General features: G+C 39.2%; 1 protein-coding gene across 6 annotated transcripts in view; it reads left to right on the top strand.

Moving 5' to 3' along the window:
* Positions 1-14243, top strand: part of ARHGAP32 (Rho GTPase activating protein 32) — a 411930-nt gene that overhangs the window by 386352 nt on the left and 11335 nt on the right. For all 6 annotated transcript variants that reach the window (XM_049857308.1, XM_049857307.1, XM_049857306.1 and 3 more), the window contains 8 exons: positions 178-280; positions 4204-4348; positions 4852-4934; positions 6615-6722; positions 7018-7163; positions 7765-7960; positions 10143-10288; positions 12884-12955. In XM_049857308.1, coding sequence (XP_049713265.1) covers positions 178-280; positions 4204-4348; positions 4852-4934; positions 6615-6722; positions 7018-7163; positions 7765-7960; positions 10143-10288; positions 12884-12955 — 999 coding nt within the window. The remainder of the gene's footprint in view (positions 1-177; positions 281-4203; positions 4349-4851; positions 4935-6614; positions 6723-7017; positions 7164-7764; positions 7961-10142; positions 10289-12883; positions 12956-14243) is intronic.

Here is a 14243-nt window from a genome sequence, read left to right as displayed (position 1 = left end):
GGCAAAATTAAGTAAATATGCCTTCATTGTTTTTTGTGGTAAATTACCCCACCCCTTTTAACATTAATTTACAAATTTTGTTTTGCTTATGAAAATGAAGAGGTTCTCATTTTTTGGGTGATTTTGGTTCCAACGAATACTGCTAATTTAATCTATGCCTTTAAAAATTATCTTTAGTGCCCCAGGTTCTTCAAAGCTGTACAGCATTCATTGAGAGATATGGCATTGTGGATGGGATATATCGTCTCTCTGGCGTTGCTTCCAATATCCAGAGACTACGGTAAAACCTTACGTGACGTTTTTCTTTTTCATTCCTAATATAACTCATTAAAATGAAATTATTTCAAAATTGAGTTACTCACTTCGGTAACTATAATTTTCAGTAACATAGTTTGGGTAAGACAGGAAATAATATCCATGTTGTTTTCTGTGTATATTTTCCTAACTGGCCTGTCCTTGTCTGTATTATCTGAAAACCATGTCTTCTTAACTTTTTTACTACTTCTTTTTTGTCTCTTTACAACTGTTTGAACATGGGGAGATTTTTGAGCCTATGGCAATATGGTAGGCAAAATTTACATTATAATAAAATTATTCTTTAGTTCATAATTAAAATTTATAAAAATTTTTTACTGTGCTTAAGGAGAGAGTTTACACAGCAAATTGGTTTCCCAGCTAACAATTCCTACACAAATCATTCAGGGATATTGATTACCTTTTCCCACAACGTGTTCTTATTCTCATTCATTACATTCTGGTTGTACCATTTCCAGTACTTTAGTTTCCCTGCCCCCTTACCTTCTCATCTTTGCATTAGAGTCATTTTTGACCATTTGGTCTCCTATAGTTGATTTTTTTATTTTTAAAGAAGCTCATTACTCATGGATGGTATGCTTTATTTTATGAGCCCATTTGTCATTTAACTGGTAGCCAGGCAGTACCTAGTTTCTTCCCTGAGTCTTTGGTTTCCTTTTTTCTCTTTTGTTTCAGATGGGAAGAGACCAATAGTTTTATCTTAGATGTCCGCTCACATGCTTCTAAGACCCCAGACACTACTCACCACACTGGCCTGTGGAACATAAACTTTATGAAGTATATTATGCTAATTAACCGAGTTGTCTTCCCTAAATCTTCAAACTCTGAAAATCAGTCTTGCTAGGTGTTTGTCTAAGAAGCATCTGTGCCTGTGCCCCCATGTGGTTTATTATGTATATGGATGTACATGCATGCTTACAACATACTGTGTGTACATATGCCTGTAATTTTACCTGTGCTTACGTATGTACTCACACACATATACACACTCATATATCTATGTACCTGTATACAGATTGGTATAACCACACAGGCTTTTTGGTGTTTCCAAATTATATTTGTCATCTGATACACCAAAGACATCTTTATCTTTTGTATACTTTGTAGTGACATTATTTACCTTGGTCAAGCTGCATGCACTTTACCCATATTTGATGCTACTGTGCCCATCACCAAAACTATCAAGTGTCTACTTTCTTGAGAATGCTTTCCCCTTCCCGTCCCCCACCCATTCCTGTTAGCCACCAGTGAGCTTTGTTATTGTTGTTAGGTGCCTTTGAGTCAGTTCTGACTCGTAGCAACCCTGCATACAACAAACTGAAACACGTCTTGGTCCTGCGCTGTCCTCACAACCGTTGCTGTGTTTGCATCCATCATTGCAGCCACTGCCTCACTCCATCTCATTGAGGGTCTTGCTCTTTTTTGCTCTCTACCAAGCACGATGTCCAAAGTACATGAGATGAAGTCTTGCCATTCTTGCTTCTAAGGAGCATCCTGGCTGTATTTCTTCCAAGACAGATCTGCTCTTTCTTCTGGCAGCCCATGGTATATTCAATATTCTTTGCCAACACCATAATTCAGAAGCGTCAGTTCTTCTTCGGTCTTCCCTTATTCATTGTCCAGCTTGCGCACGTATATGAGGTGATTGAAAACACCATGGTTTGGGTCAGGAGCACGTTAGCCCTAAAAGTGACATCTTCGGTGTTTAACACTTGAAAGAGGCCTTTTGCAGCAGATTTGCCCGTTGAAATAACATCGTTTGATTTCTTGACTGCTGCTTCCCTAGGCGTTGATTGTGGATCTAAGTAAAATAAAATCCTTGACAACTTCAGTCTTTTCTCCATTTATCATGATGTTGCTTATTGGTCCAGTTGTGAGGATTTTTGTTTTCTTTATGCTGAGATGTAGTCCATACTGAAGGCTGTGGGCTTCAGTCTTCATCAGTAAGTGCTTCAAGTCCTCTTCACTTTCAGCAAGCAAGGTTGTGTCCTCTGCATATTGCAGGTTGTCAATGGGTCTTCCTCCAGTCCTGATGTCCCATTCTTCTTTATATAGTCCAGCTTCTCAGATTATTTGCTCAGCATACAGATTGAGTAAGTACAGTGAAAGAATACAGCCCTTACACACACCTTTCCTAATTTTAAACCATGCAGTATCCCTTTGTTCTATTTGAACGGTGCCTCTTGGTCTAAGTACAGGTTCCTCATGAGCACAATTAAAATGAGTGATTGTCTCTGTCTTCTTACAAAAGTGCAATCATACAGTATTTGTCCTTTTGTGATTGACTTATTTCATTCAACATAATGTCCTCCAGCTTCATCCACATAATACGATATTTTGGGGACTTGTCATTATCCTTTACAGCTGTGTAATATTTCATTGTACGCATGTACGTACCACATTTTGTTTATACATTCTTCGGTTGATGGGTACATGGATTGTTTCCATCTTTTTGCTATTCTGAATAATGCTGCAGTGAACATAGGTGTGTATATATCTATTTGTGTCACTTCTGTTAGATCTCTAGAGGAGTATATACCTAGAAGTGGGATTGCTGCATCATAAGGTATTTCTATTTCTAGTTTTTTGAGGAAATGCCATACTGGTTTCCATAGTGGTTGTGGATAAGTGTTCCAATCTCCCCACAACCTTGCCAGAGTTTGTTGTTTTCTGGGATTATTTTATCAATGCCATTTTTCCAGGGGTGAGTTTGTATCTTGTAATTTTAATTTTCATCTCTCTCATGGCTAATGATCATGAGCATGTTTTCATGTGTTTGTTTAAATGTCCTCTTTGGTGAACTGTCCGTTCATGTCCTTTGCCCTTTTTTTAATTGGATTGTTTACCTTTTTGTTGTTGAGTTTCATAATTAATATTGATAGGAGTGAAACCTTTTCTAATCTCCTCTGCCCCTGTTTCTGTAGTGCATGCTTAGGTATGTGTGTGCTACATATTCCACCACACCCTCCCCCAGTGTCTTCTCAGAGACTGAAGGAGTGGTTTCCTATACACCAGCAACAGAAATTTTATTTTTGCTTAATCTCTTGGGTTCTAGTCTATTCTTCATGTCATTATCCTGTCTTTTCATGTGGCACATGGTAATTGCCGTTACCCTGTAGGGATTTTAGTTGACTGTAGAGCCCATCTCTGAAGACTAGCTGTTTCCAGGAATACCTGTTAGAAAGCACTTAATTTGCTTCTTGTACTAAAGACAGTTTCAGTCTTTAGCTTCAGACACAGATTGTCCCCACACATTAATTTCTGGCGTTTACTGCCATGTCTGTGGATTCATGTTAATTGACCTCCTAAAGAAAGGGAGCTTAGTCTGCCTTCGTATTCTGAGCACAACATTTATTTCACTCACTTCAGTTGCTCAGGTTTTACTGTCTACCAAAATGTAATCCTTGCTGGGCATTACTTCATATGAATTCTGGCTTCCTTCCCTTTCTTCAGTAGAAGGTTCCTAAACTATAGAAATTATATCTGAACAGTTGCTGTACATAGTTGTTCATGGATCAGCTGCCACTCAACCCTAGGTTCTAGAATCACCAAAATACCAGAAATTAGGAATCCTGTTTTCAGTACGATGCAGTAAGAGCTGCTCATTGACGTAAGTTTCAGAGATGAGTTCATTACATGAGTTCATTGTAATGTTAAAGGTACACCCTTAATTTCCACATGAATAGATACTTGTTTTATGATCAGACATCCAGTTACTGCTGAAGTTCAAATATAACTTATAACGAACATTCTCATTTGAAGAAAATTGTTAACTCAGTAAAGGAGAGGTTAAGACTTCTGGCCTTTTCTCTCTGTTTTTATATTATGTACTCGCCTTCCTTCAATAAAATCTTTTGGTTTTGTTTCTCTTACCTCTGTTTTTGCTAGCCATGAATTTGACTCTGAACATGTTCCCGACCTGACAAAAGAACCTTACGTTCAAGACATCCATTCTGTAGGCTCTCTTTGTAAGCTGTATTTCCGAGAGCTCCCAAACCCGCTGCTCACCTATCAACTGTACGAGAAATTTTCTGTAAGTACAAGGAAATTTTGAATCAAGTTCATTTTGGACCTTTGTTAGGGTTTTATTTTAAACATCATAAAGATTGCTTTGGTAACATGTAAGAAATAGTTCTGTGGCTAAAAGGGCTGCTTTTCCTATTTTTTAAGGATCATTGCTGGTTAGTCCACGGTCTTTGCTGTTTTTATATTGTCGTCCTTCTAGTTTCTGACTTTGAGCCACTAAGCTTACCTCCCTTACTATTGGTTACCATTAAGCTTTTTTAAAAAAATTATATTTTTGTAGATTTTAATGTCCACATAGTATGGAGAAACATAAAGTTTTAAGTTCCTTGATGCTGTGTTGTATTTCCTCATTTAGCATCAAAGAGTAGAATGAGTTAGTCTCACTAAAAAAAAAAAAAAAATTTTTTTTTTTTTTTTTTTAGTCTCACAGTGAAAACTAAATTGTAAGTTAAGAATTTTCATTTTTACAAGCCAAACCAACTGGTTTATTTTCCATTACAATTGCTACAGGATGCCGTCTCAGCAGCAACAGATGAAGAAAGGCTGATAAAAATTCATGATGTCATCCAGCAGCTCCCCCCTCCACACTACAGGTAAAACACATAGTGCAGAACACCAGCCAAAGGTGTAAGCCGTTGATGTGTAAAACTGGTTTTTTCTCTCTGAGGGCTTAATTATTTAAACTTCTATGAAGTTCTTTTTTTCCCAGAACAAATTTCATTAATAAAGACATACATTTATCTTTATATTTATTTCTTTGTCTTTGTGTTCCTGGGCCTGGCACAGTGCTTGGCATCTAATAGGTATTTAGTAAATATTGAATGAATTAATGAACAAATGAATGGGTGACTACAACCACTTTATTTATCTATTTTCTTTTAGGTTTTGCTGTTCTTTATGGATTTTGTTACAGCTGTTGCGAGCTGTTGATAGATGAACAAATGGTGTCTTTGGTTGTTTTAATTTGCATTTCTTATAAAATACCTTTCTGAAGTGCCTTAGTCTTTCCCTTCCCTCACCTGTTCCTCTTCTGAATAACAAAGTACTATATTGTTTTCTAAACACATTTCTCAAGTATCCCACCTCTGAACAGTGTCCAGGCCAGCCTCACTTCGACCTGTCTGTGTGCCTTATTTAACCTTGTGCAGGAGGGACAGAGAATTACAGTTCTCACTGAAGAGCAGCTACGGTGGCTGGTGTTGAAAGAGCAGGGCTTTGAAGCCAGGCTGACCTTCTTTGAATCCTAGCACTGCCACTTCTCCATAAAACGGGGATGGTAGTACTGTTCTTTTTAGGATCATTTATTACGAGAACTAAATGAGATAGCTGGTAAAAGCATGTTGAAGAATGCTTGTTTTCTAGTTGTTATCTTCCTTTTCCTCTCAAATTCCTGACAGGCTCATCTGAATTTTTAAGGCACATAGGTGGGCCAGAATTTAACTTTCATTAGACCTATTTTAAATAATGGAGTCTTATACTGCTGTCCTTCATTCATTGTCTTTAATTATTTTAATCCCTATCCAGTTAGCAAGGAGCACTTTGAGAAAATAGGGTACCTGATAGGTAATACCTCTCTCTGTGTGTGTATTTGTCTGCTTTAATTTACATTTAAGCTGATCATGTTTTATTTCCAAAAATGCTCTTCCCTGTTGTTTAACCGCAATATATATGAGGTTGTTTAAATAAGGAAAACTCGGAATGGACAAAATGAACTAGGGCATGAGATTTGAAGTAGGCTCTCTTTTTCAGAAGCACGTTATTTGGTGCCTACTGGAGTTTTTCTTTCAGCTCCTCTGAGATAGTTGGATGTTGTTGTTTTCCTCCATAGGAGAGGAGTCCATACCTGTCCTGTTAGTGTTTCTGCTGCAGGTAGAACAGCGTAGCTTCACAGAATCCTTTGGGGCAGAAAGTAGCTCTGGCAGGGAATTCACTTCACGGGACCCTGAAACTACATACCTAATAGTCGGGAGTAGAGATTGCTGAAGATCTGTTAAAAACTAAGGCTAGTTTTCTCAGAGCCGGTCCTGCCTGAGACTCATTTCTTATCGCATCTGCCTTAGGCTTTTGTTCTGTATCCAGAACGTTTTCCTGACAATTCTGTAGTAACAATAATATTCAAACCTATTAGACAGCAAAAAAATGTACTGGATTTTGTAAGAGCCCTTTTTCCAGTTTGCCATGGAAAACTTAGAAATTAATTAGCGGGCTTTTTTTATGTTCTGCACTGGTACACCGTATTTCTTTCTGCTAACATGTCACGTTTCATTTTCCAGAACACTGGAGTTCCTGATGAGACACTTGTCTCTTCTAGCCGACTATTGTTCCATCACAAATATGCATGCAAAAAACCTCGCGATCGTTTGGGCTCCAAACCTGCTAAGGTAATTTACATTGGACTTAAAAAAAATTTTTTTTTTTATGACCTTAAGTAGAATTAGTCACCTTCAATAAAAGTCTAATTCATCAGCATTCCCGAGGGTACATTTTAAAAAGGAAAACTAATCTGCTGTTTTTATGAGCATCTCCCTAAAAGAGGCAACTGAGGCTTAGTCAGGGAACTGTCAAAATACGATTTCTAGCTCTGGTTCGTTGGTGAGTTACATGTTTAAAAAAAAAAAAGTTCTTTAAGACTGCTGTCTTTGGAGCTCTCTGATGGGCATGTTGTTTACCCCCCAGGTCAAAGCAGATAGAATCTGCTTGCTTCAGTGGGACAGCGGCTTTCATGGAAGTGAGAATCCAGTCAGTGGTTGTGGAATTTATCCTCAATCATGTGGACGTCCTCTTCAGTGGCAAAATCAGTGCTGTCATCCAGGAGGGGGCAGGTAAGGTGAACGCAGATTTTGTGTTCTACCAGGAACGTATTTCTAAACTTCGCAAAGAATAGGAAATTGTGAATTCCCTACCTAAATTTAAAGAAATGTTAGATTTACATTTAGCAGCTAATTTAGTCCCGTTTTCCAAAATGCACAATTTCACAGTTATTTTGTGTGTATATAGTGAATCCTACATATTAGACCTATTGTGAGCTTAGCTTTATGACATATTTTAAAAAAATGACATGGCACCTGTGATTTATATGTATATAAAGGTCATAATATGGAACAGAAGAAAAAATTTTCCAAAACTAAAAATAGCTGGATAGTATCCTTTTCCGGTATCCTTTAAGACAGGAAAATAGTTAAACTGCTTACAGAATTTTAAAAATATATATGTCAGTGTTAACTTGGTACGTCCCATTTTATTCCTTACTTAATATAAAGCACTATTATTTTTGCCGTTAAAAAAATAATGAAGAATATTTAAAAACAACACAGATAGATGGGTAGACAGTCAGATTCACAGCCACACACACACACACACATTTTTCCCCCTGCTGTGTCAAAATGTTTGATTCTCTCCATTGCTTTCCTTTTCCATCCAAAGCTTCTCTGTCAAGGCCCAAGTCCTTGCTGGTTTCTTCTCCTTCCACCAAGCTGCTGACGCTGGAGGAAGCCCAGGCACGAACACAGGCTCAGGTCAACTCTCCAATTGTAACTGAAAATAAATACATCGAAGTCGGAGAAGGACCTGCCGCACTTCAGGGAAAGTTTCATACTATAATTGAGTTCCCACTTGAAAGGTAAAATTTATTAAATCTTTGCCAGAATATGCTTTTCATGGCCATGTATTATCATTTTTTTTCACTTTCAATCTTGTATTTAGTATTACTCTATTAATTTTAAGGAGCCCTGGTGGCAAAGTGGTTAAGTACTCTGCTGCTAACCAGAAGGTTGGTGGTTTGAACCCACCAGCTGCTCTGCTGGAGAAAGATGTGGCAGTCTGCTTCCATAAAGATTTACAACCTTGAAAACCCTATAGGGAAGTTCTACTCTGTCCTGTAGGGCTGCTGTGAGTCGGGATTGACTCGATGGCAGCGGGTGTGGTTTTTATATTAATTCAAGAGGAATCCCAGAAAAACCTGTGTATTTGAATATAGATGATACGTAACAATTCTTAGGCAAAGATGCAGGTGATCCACGTAAAGCATTATGTCACGGGTTTTAAAAAGAAGAACATCAATTGCTTGGGGAAAATTGCCAGGAAAAGTGATATCCTTGTACCATATAGGCTTTCATTTTCTCTCTGAGGTGTGTTATCTAGAAATTTGTTGAGAAAGAAGCCGTTTTGGAGTAGCTTGTCCTGAAAGTAATGACTGCACTTGTTTGCCATGGGCCCCATGTAAAGGTTAGACCAGATCTGTGGCTCTCAAAGCCTGGTCTCCCAGCCAGCAGCTTCAGTGTCATCTGGTAATTGTTAGACATGGAGATTTTCCAGGCCCACTCTGGACTCGCTGAATCAGAAACTCTGGGCGCAGGGCCCAGCATCTGTCTTTTCCAGAGGTGATTTGAATACTTGCTAAAGCTTGAGAGTCACTGCTCTTTGCTCTTCGTGTTCCTTCCAGCTCTGAAATTCTTTGAAGAAATGATAATGAGAGCATGGTTTCTGTATCTTCTAAGTTATGCTATGAAGCCTAACGTATGTGAAAGTCCTTTTTGATATCTCTGCCACTCCCTGGGCTATTACATGGGAAAGTGAGGATTCCAGCCCCCTGGATTGAACAGTGCTAATAATGAAGGAGATCCTGGTGGTGTAGTGGTTAAGTGCTACGGCTGCTAACCAAGAGGTCAGCAGTTCGAATCTGCCAGGCGCTCCTTGGAAACTCTATGGGGCAGTTCTCTGTTCTACAGGGTTGCTGTGAGTCGGAATCAACTCAACGGCAGTGGGTTTGGTTTTGGGTTTTGGTGGGAATAATGATGGAGGATTAGTTTTTCCACATTTCATGTACCCCTCTCACTTCCTTTCCCTTCACGTTACTAAAAACGTCCTGATAACAAGAAGAGCATGCTCTAACTTCATTATCCTGAGGTTGTCTTCAGCTTCTTGATTTTACACTTTAGCGCCATAACTTTTTCGGAAGTATGGAGTTGTTGTGTACCATCAAGTCGATTCCAACTATATGACAGACTAGAACTGTCCCCATAGGGTTTTCTTGGCTGTAATCTTTACAGGAGCAGATTGCCAGATCTTTCTCCTGAGGAGCTGCTGGTGGGTTCAAACAACTGCCCTGTTCAGTTAGCAGCCCAGTACTTAACCATGGCGCCACCAGGGCAGTGCTGTCTATTACTATTAGTGGTTAAGTGGTTAAGATAGACCTGGGTTTCAGCCCTGACTCCACCATTCACCAGTTTTATAAATTTAAGGAAGTGACTTTAAACTTTGTGTCTTAATTTCCTCAGCTATAAAATGAGAATAATAGTACCTACCTCATCTGGTTATATATTTCCACGTGGTAGATAATGCATGTCAAGCCCCTAGCACTGTGCCTGGCATTTGGTATATACTAGTTATTAGTACTTTTCTTCTGTTTGGGCTTGGCTCTCTCTCCTTACAGCTAACATCATTTTCTTTAACTCTGTTTTCTTTGGGCATCTTAGTATTTCTTATTCCCAGAAGTTTCTTATTTCCACTTATTTCCCAGATTGTAACCTTGGATCTAAATATGATGATCTGTATAAAAATTATCTTTGTGAGGGTAGTTACAAATATTAAAATCTGCACGTGGAGTTTTCCTTTAGTGCTTTATTGGCAGTTTGGTTGCACTGTCTCGAGTGTGCTGTGTGCAAGGTGTGTGTTTACTCTTTCACCTGCGCCTCTCCAAGCTTTTGGCTCCTCCCGTTATTTGTTTGTTTCTTTTTTTAAAAAACAAGTAAAGATAGATTCTCCGTTGGATATCTTAGTGCAGAAAAATTTCTCTCCCATAGGAAGAGGCCTCAAAATAAAATGAAAAAATCCCCCGTGGGCAGCTGGCGTTCCTTCTTCAATTTGGGAAAATCGTCGTCTGTTTCCAAACGGAAGCTCCAGCGCAATGAGAGCGAGCCTTCCGAGATGAAAGCCATGGCCCTGAAAGGTTGGTGCAATGTTGCCGAGGCTCCCCAGGTGTGGGCCATCTGAGCACACATTCACATGCTGTCGGCACGGGCCCTGTAGCGGATGTCCACAGCACGTGCCTGTAGATGAGCTGTCTGCCTTTACCAGTTCTTTACCCCCGGGTCCAAAGGAAATAGAGATAAATTATATATAAATATGTGGGTGTGCTCAGTAAATTATGGAAAATATACGGATTAATATATAATGGGAATGTGGTTGAAAATCCACAACAGATCTGTAACATAGCTTAACATATCGTTGGTGATGAAAAAAATACCGCTGTGTGTTTCAGTTGTGTCGATCTGTATTTTTATAGATTTAAAAAATGACAAAACCGTGTTTCAGCACACCTTTCAAGCCTCTATTATCTACCGAAGAAGCTATCTTTTTCATTAGATAACTCATTGATGAGAGTATCTTACTGGATCATACAAATCTATTACTGTCGTTGAGAAAACTCCTCTTTTAAAAATAGTTTAAGATTCATGTTTGATGTGAACAGCTTCTGAATCTAGAAGTCTAGTAGAACTTTCTTCTTAGGTAATGTTAGAACGTAGTGTTCAGTTGTTTTAATTCATCATCCATTCAGTCTGCAAACATAAGCTAACCATATGTTAGATAATTTGATAGCAGAATCTCCCTGCAGGTAGAAAGAAAATTCAAACACTTTCCCTGCCTTCAGGGTCTATTTGGGGAGTTACATGTGTAAGAAAGTAAATTTCGAAGCAGGCTAGTGGCTTTTGAAATGAAGGTTTGCATACGGTAGGAATTGTCAATTCTTGTGGGGGGAAGGGCTGATGGTCAGAAAACATAACCTTTGACCAGGGATCTGAAGACTAAGTGAGGATTCACCCAACAGACGAGGGCCCGAGAGTGGTGTTTCAGGAAATGGGAGCAAGATGCAGACTGGTGTGTGGAGCAGGGCCCTCTAAAGAATTTGGCTGAGTCATAGTGGAAGAAGTTCTTATCACTGGGGCCTCATATGCCTTGACAAAGAGTTTTGTCCTACCCTACGTGGAGACTTACTGAATGGTTTCGATACGTAACATGATCAGGTTTGTGTTTAAGGCAGATGGCTTGGACAGTGGCATAGGGAGTATATAGAAGGGGTGAGACTAGGGACCGGACAACTGGCAGACGGTTACAGCTGTTTAAACAAGAAGTGATGAGTGCCTGAATTAAGCAATGAGCAGTGGGGTGGGGTGGACTTGGGAGAGATTTAGGAGGCAGACAGTCTACAGGCCTGGGTGAACAAATGTTTGTGGAGGATGACGGCAAAAGAGGAACAAAGATAATTTTCAGGTTTCTGATTAAATGACAAGGTAGATGGCAGTGCCGTTATCCCTATAGCAGTTTTGGGAAGAGTAATGTGTTTATAGTGAATTTAACATGTAATCATCGTGGGTCTGAAATTCCATAAAGGCGCTTCACAATTAGATACACAGATTTAGAAGTAATCAGCCACCATCCAGATGTGAAAACCTTAGAACTGGAGTTTACTGCCCAGGGAGAGCTCCTCCTGGGGTGAGACGAGAGGCAGGCTGGAGCCTGAGTTAGGAAAGCAGTGTTAGAAGGACAGCAGGAGGAAGGGCCCCAAGGAGAGAGTCAGAAGTGCTTAGAGAGGTGGGCAGGCAAGGGGATGGGTACTCTCACCACAAGTAACAAAGGAGGGTTTAAGAAGGAGCTGTCAGCTGTCGGTGCCGAGTGCTGACAGGAACGAAGGAAGATGAGAGATTTAACAAACAGTATTGGACAAACACGACTTAAGTACTGCATTAGTTTTCTAGGGCTGACGTGATGAATTACCACAAAGCAGGTGGCTGAAAAGCACAGACATCTATTCTCTCACAGCAATGGGGGCCGGAGTCCAGAATCATTGTCTCAGCAGGGCAGGCTCCCTTGAAGGGTCCAGGGGAGAATTTTTTCTTGACTTTTCCAGCTGCTGGTGTGGCTCTAGGCATTCCTCAGCTTTTTGTAGTGTAACTCCCATCTCTGTCTTTGGATGGCTGTCTTTCCTCTGTGTCCCCCTGTTTTCCAGCTGCTGGTGTGGCTCCAGGCATTCCTTAGCTTTTGGTATTATAACTCTAATCTCTGTCTTCAGATGGCCATCTTCCCTCTGTGTCCCATCCTTTTCTCATAAGGGCACCAGCCATGATTTAGGGCTCCCTGAATCCAGTGTGATACCATCTTGAAATCCTTAACTAAATCAAAGACTCTTATTTCCAAATCAGGTCACATTCTGAGGTTCCTGAAGACATGCATTTGGGGCAGGGGAGCACTGTCCAACCCACTACGGTACCATTTCCTGATCTTTAGGAAATAGAAAAGAAGTCTTTTAATTTCTGTCTTTTCTTAAGTTCATAAACCTTTGGAAAAGAGATTTTTTTATATAGGAAACAATTTGAGAGCAATTCAGCACATTACATAACAGAATGCTAAACTTGAATATGATCATCAAAATGTACACCAAATAGCTTTTGGGATTTTAAATATGTGTAAAGAAAAAATACCGTTGTCTTTCACTATGTATGTAACAAATAATAAAACCTCCTTTTGTATGGCTTTGACTCTGTAGGCGCCAGGGCGGAAGGCACGCTCCGCTCAGCCAAGAGCGAGGAGTCTCTTACTTCCCTCCATGCAGCTGATGGTAAGCCTGAAAGTGTCAGTTGTTTTATTATATAATGTATTGCATAAAAGAACACAGTAATTGAGATATTTTATAAACATGTACTTAATAAATAAGCTACAGACTGTAATTTCCTAAGAATTCCAGTATCTATCTAGTATTGTTCAGATTAAAAGTCTCTGATGTTTTAATGTGGTACCATCTTTAATCTTTTGGCCCGATTACTAGTCAGTTTACATAAAAATAGCTGAACTGTTTTAAGTTAACCGTTTATATTTATTAATGCCTATTGAAAACTAAACTGCTGTTATTAGTATTTCCTTCTTTAGATTTTACAATGTGAGCACAGTGTTACATAGTATAAAATTGAAGTCGTTTTGATATTTAAACCAGAGGCTTACCATGATACTAAGTTTCACAGAGCAGGTTTATTAGATAATTACGCAGATCGTGAGTACAGGGAGAGGGCAACTGGAAGTGGATCCACAAAATGGGGACAGAATTTCATGGTAGGTGGGGAAAAAAGGTTTTGATTGCAACTTAATTTGAAAAGCAAAACTAAAAAAATTATGAAAACAAGTTTATTTTGTCTTCTCTTTAGCAAGAGTGGTATTATGGTTGCATCTATGTACTAATTTTTAAAATTAGAGAAGAATAACCTTCAAGGTTGATTTGGAGTGGGGTATGGTTTTTTTCTTTTTTTTTTTTTTTTACAAAACTGTGTAATAGCAAAACAAGACACCTGCACTGGATGCTTGGCCTGTCTGGAGGGATTATAAAGAAGGTGCTGATTGCAAAAATCATTAAAAGCTTCGCTGATTTCCCAGGGGCTTTTTTGTTCTTAATCCTTTATACTCAAGTCATGCTCTTCTGCAGTGTCCTGAGGTATCACCATCCTGGTCAGTTTTCTCATCTTCATTTATTAACTCTTCTAACTGTCAGGCCCTCATTGGTCAATGGCTTTGCTTGTGATTCGAGAAGTTCTGCATCAATCACCTCATATGAGTGACTGACATTTTACAAGGTTTTCAGTTCACTGCAGCCAAGAGAATGACCTACGAAAACAGCGCAATGGGCTGGGTAGATATTAGCGTTAACCAGAAAATAATATCTGAAGAGGTATTAGTTTTATAAGTGATTGATATATTAGTGAATGTATTTATGGTCAGACAACTCCTTCCTCTTTGTGTTATATTTTCATTATTGCAATTCTCATAATTCTAGTAGAAAATTCAGAGGGCTTCTTTTACCACTTGGCCGTTTCACAACATCCTAAGATTGTGTGATACGCTGTCAAGGGGTCTGCCTG

Source organism: Elephas maximus, chromosome 17 (assembly GCF_024166365.1).
Source record: "Elephas maximus indicus isolate mEleMax1 chromosome 17, mEleMax1 primary haplotype, whole genome shotgun sequence".
Taxonomy (NCBI): domain Eukaryota; kingdom Metazoa; phylum Chordata; class Mammalia; order Proboscidea; family Elephantidae; genus Elephas; species Elephas maximus.
Note: the sequence above shows the minus strand (reverse complement) of the source record. Positions and strands in the feature narration are given on the sequence as shown.